Source organism: Prorops nasuta, unplaced genomic scaffold (genome assembly GCF_024137725.1).
Source record: "Prorops nasuta isolate Cenicafe-Biocafe unplaced genomic scaffold, Cenicafe_Pnas_1.2 PNAS00023, whole genome shotgun sequence".
Classification (NCBI taxonomy): Eukaryota; Metazoa; Arthropoda; class Insecta; order Hymenoptera; family Bethylidae; genus Prorops; species Prorops nasuta.
The window spans coordinates 1,580,990-1,584,728 of NW_027116820.1; the positions used below are offsets into that span (position 1 = coordinate 1,580,990).

The following is a 3,739-nucleotide window of genomic DNA, read 5'->3' on the forward strand; positions in this document are numbered from 1 at the left end:
CTGCTTATAAATATTACTTTAATATTCATTCAACGTGGCCAGCTTTTTTATCATAGCTGCCAGAAAATACATTTCTTAATTTGCTTCGGCTAGCACGACTTTGCTCGTTGGCTAAACGAACGAAGATCGAGCGCGAGAAAGAGAGGTCCGAGAAAAGTATACCGCTCTCTTTCGTACTTACGTTCAACGAAACTAGCCGAAGTCAAGCGACGGAAGCCGAGACACGTATGCATCGCTGTGATGGTATATGTGATCAGCGAGAAGGGGCACGAGTGGGGATGTCTCACACATGCCAGAATTTCCAGAAGGCTTTCGGAGTCGTAGTGAGCCTATGGTTGCATAGTGGGGGAACGAATACCCGCTTTCTATCATCACTGACTGGACTACTGAAATATTTCAAGTTACAAAAATGCACAGGACAAATCCAGCCACATATTTACTTAGAGATTTTCATGGGAAAGTGATATATGTAGGATTTTATGAATATGAGCTCCTAAAAACTGCTAATCCTAATGTATACCTGATGGAAAAAGTGTTGCGTAAGAAAGGGAATAAGGTTTATTTAAAGTGGGGGTTATGTATGGATAAAACGCATAACTCGTGGATAAATAAGAACAATGTTTTATGATCATTTATGTAATATAAATATTCTTGTATTTAAAATAAATAGGAAAAACATGTTTTTTATATAATAAAATATATACACAATTATTCTTTTAGTCTATAATGACCCCAAGGTAGAGTGGCTACAGTACCGGGTGTGACAAAACGCTTATCATCATGTGGACTGAGAACAATTTTTTTCTGTGTAATTGAAAAAACTTTATGTAATATAGATCTAATTAAATTTTGATTGCGGGATTGTACATTGAAATTATTCAAACAATCCTTGTAATCATCAAAAGTTATGCTTCATTCAACAACATAACCTTGACACCTTTAGCTTTTTTGATCATTTTTGTACAACCCTGCACTTTAAAAGTATACATTTTTGATCTCAATTCGACGAACTCGGTCATGATCTTTCCATTATCCTCTTCCTTCATTAGCCCAGATACTTTTTATTGACCCGAGGTAAGCCGTACCGATTATCAGCAGAGTAATCGCTGGTGTCGAATTTGACGAGATCACGTTTCATGACCGAGTAAACATCGTCAAACTCGATACTGTACACTAGACTGTCCGTGTCGGTATACATCGCTCTACATTTACTGCCGAATGTAGGAAGCATATAATCGTAATGGAGTTCATACAGACAGGTCTTTGAAATATCTAAAATGCTCATGCCTACGTACACGGGCTTATTAAACTTCGCGGATAATTTCCACAATTGAATAGCGACCAAATTTTCTTTAAATATTGCACGACTGTAAAAATTCGGTTTGGAAATCAGCGCTTCCGCCCCGTATCTTCCCTCCCACTTGATTACGAGCCTCACGTCAACTCTATTCGTAACATTTTCCATAGTCTTGCCAAGTACCGCGTTGTTCATTAGCTTGAAGAGATTCTTCTCGAAATCGTTTTTCGAGGCTGTCCGCAAGCGTGTATTTAATTCGATATACGCCTTCAGCCAAGTGGACTGCCGGAACTTTAAACCGCGATAAATGCTTTTTAAGAGGATACCGTTACGTATACACTGCTGTAGAGCACGGTAGTGTATTACATAATGCGTCTTATCGTCGGCGGTCGCGAGCAGTTTCTCCTGGCGTGAACCTGGCGGCCTCTCACGCACCGGAATGGTAGATTGGAGTGTTTGTCGTGAAGCTTGCGTGGATATTCCAAGTGAACCTCCAAAATATAGCCTTCGGAGGAATCCTCGGACACATTAAGGACGTCAAGATTGTCAGCGTCATCGATCCATTGTAAACCGCGGGTACGCAACGGTTGACACATTGCCCATCCATATAGATTATTAACGTCGTAATACATCAATTATTTCGATGGTTCCGCCGGATCGTAGTTTCGCATGTACCGATTGTTGGCCCTCTCGTAGCGGTGGGAGCACTGGCTCAAACCACCGCGTATACCGCGTTCCATAACAAGCAACATGTCCACGTCTGTGAAGAGTTCCAGACGGATTCCCGTATGCTTGAGCATCGCGTCCCAAGTGAAGCCTGGAAGCGTATAATAGTGAGCGGGATCTAAACTATAATTTGTCATGCAGCTATCGCGAAAACTCTCGAAAACATCGGCCAACAATAGGACATCGGTCTTTAAATAGAGATCGCTGTACTCCCCGAGTGTTGTCACAGAGAATTTGGTCCATACCTCTTTGGCATGATTATATGCTTCTTCCGTGATATCGCTGTCGGACAGTCTATTGTAAAATAACTCTCGTGTGAGTAAAACCGTTTCTTCCAAGCGAGTAATGTTTGCGACATGATTCCTGCTATTGTGGGGAAGGCACAATTTTAACAAGAAATCAGTGCAAAGGCACACAGACTTTACTTATAAAGAGCGCCAGGCTCATGAACCTTATGTATGAGCCAGTCTGAGGCTTGCCGGCTTAAGACTTTTCAAGGACGTGGCATGCTGTTACATTAAAGTGGATTCTCTAAGAAAATTACTAGTACACGTTAATAAAAATCAAAATAAGAATTATATTTTATAACTGCTCTGTCCATAAATTTACAAGTATAAAGTTAAGATAATTATACAGTTATACATGGGATTTCTCCCCAAATCTACCGTTAACTTATAAAGACAAGAGCCATGAAGTTATAACTATTTACAAGGAAGTAATAGTAGTGTAGCTATGCCGATACTGGAAAAGGGGCGAGGGGGGTGCGGCGCACGGGGGTCCCCGTCGCGAGGCGGGAGGTGTCCCCACTCCTCTGACGTCATGCCCCCCCCTCATTTGGTTAGCATATGAGATCCCCCACTCCGCTGACGTCACAGTAATTTTTTAATTGCTTCACGAACGTGTCACAATTTTGATATAAGTTTAAGGACTGCATTGACCCCCAACACTTATGAGTTCCCCCACTCTGATGACGTCAGGGCATATTTTTTTTTTAATTGCTTTAAGAACTGTTGTAATTTTTAATAAGTTTAGGGACTACATTCATCCCACCAGTATGATTAGATATAGATGTTTTTTATTTAAATGTATTGGTACGCTCCGATGTATTCGAACGTTTCTCAATACATGCGCATGAGCTCGCCATTGGTACTTTTCGATGAAATTCGGACGTGACGAGTCCCCCTCACCTTCATTCATGTTTTAAATATTTTTTTCCACGATAGTCTTTCTCCCGTGGAGAGTGAGAGAGAGAGAGAGAGAGAGAGAATAGCTGTCTCGGATGTGCTAGTCGGCTGAGCAGAGCGTTTCACCCTCACCGCGACCTACAATCATCTTTTAAATATTTTTTTCTACGACTGTCTTTCTTCCGCGGAGAGCGTTCCTGGAGAGAGAGAGAGAGAGAGAGAGAGAGAGAGAGAGAGAGAGAGAGAGAGAGAGTAACGGTGTCAGATGCGATATTCGACTGAGCACAGCGTTTCGCGCTTTTCTAGACCGAGTCCATTGTCCTAACATAAGGTAATATACCTAAACCCCCCCCCCCCCCCCAAGACTCTCTAAAACAGTTTTGGTGTACTCCACAGTGTGTCAAATAGCACACCATATGCATATGACTCTACTACTACTAATATTATTAAGGAATTGTTAGGAAATAAAAACAATAAATTTAAGGGAAAAAGCCCGAAGGCATAAAAAACCCTGTTTATTTAACACAATACA

The 3,739-nt window shown here is 41.4% G+C and overlaps 1 protein-coding gene across 1 annotated transcript; it reads right to left on the minus strand.

Moving 5' to 3' along the window:
- Positions 1 to 1,045: 1,045 nt before the first annotated feature.
- On the minus strand, positions 1,046 to 1,465 carry LOC136781519 (uncharacterized). The gene has a single exon (XM_066740407.1). The coding sequence runs from the start codon at positions 1,463 to 1,465 to the stop codon at positions 1,046 to 1,048; it is 420 nt and encodes a 139-aa protein (XP_066596504.1).
- Between the last annotated feature and the right edge of the window lie 2,274 nt (positions 1,466 to 3,739).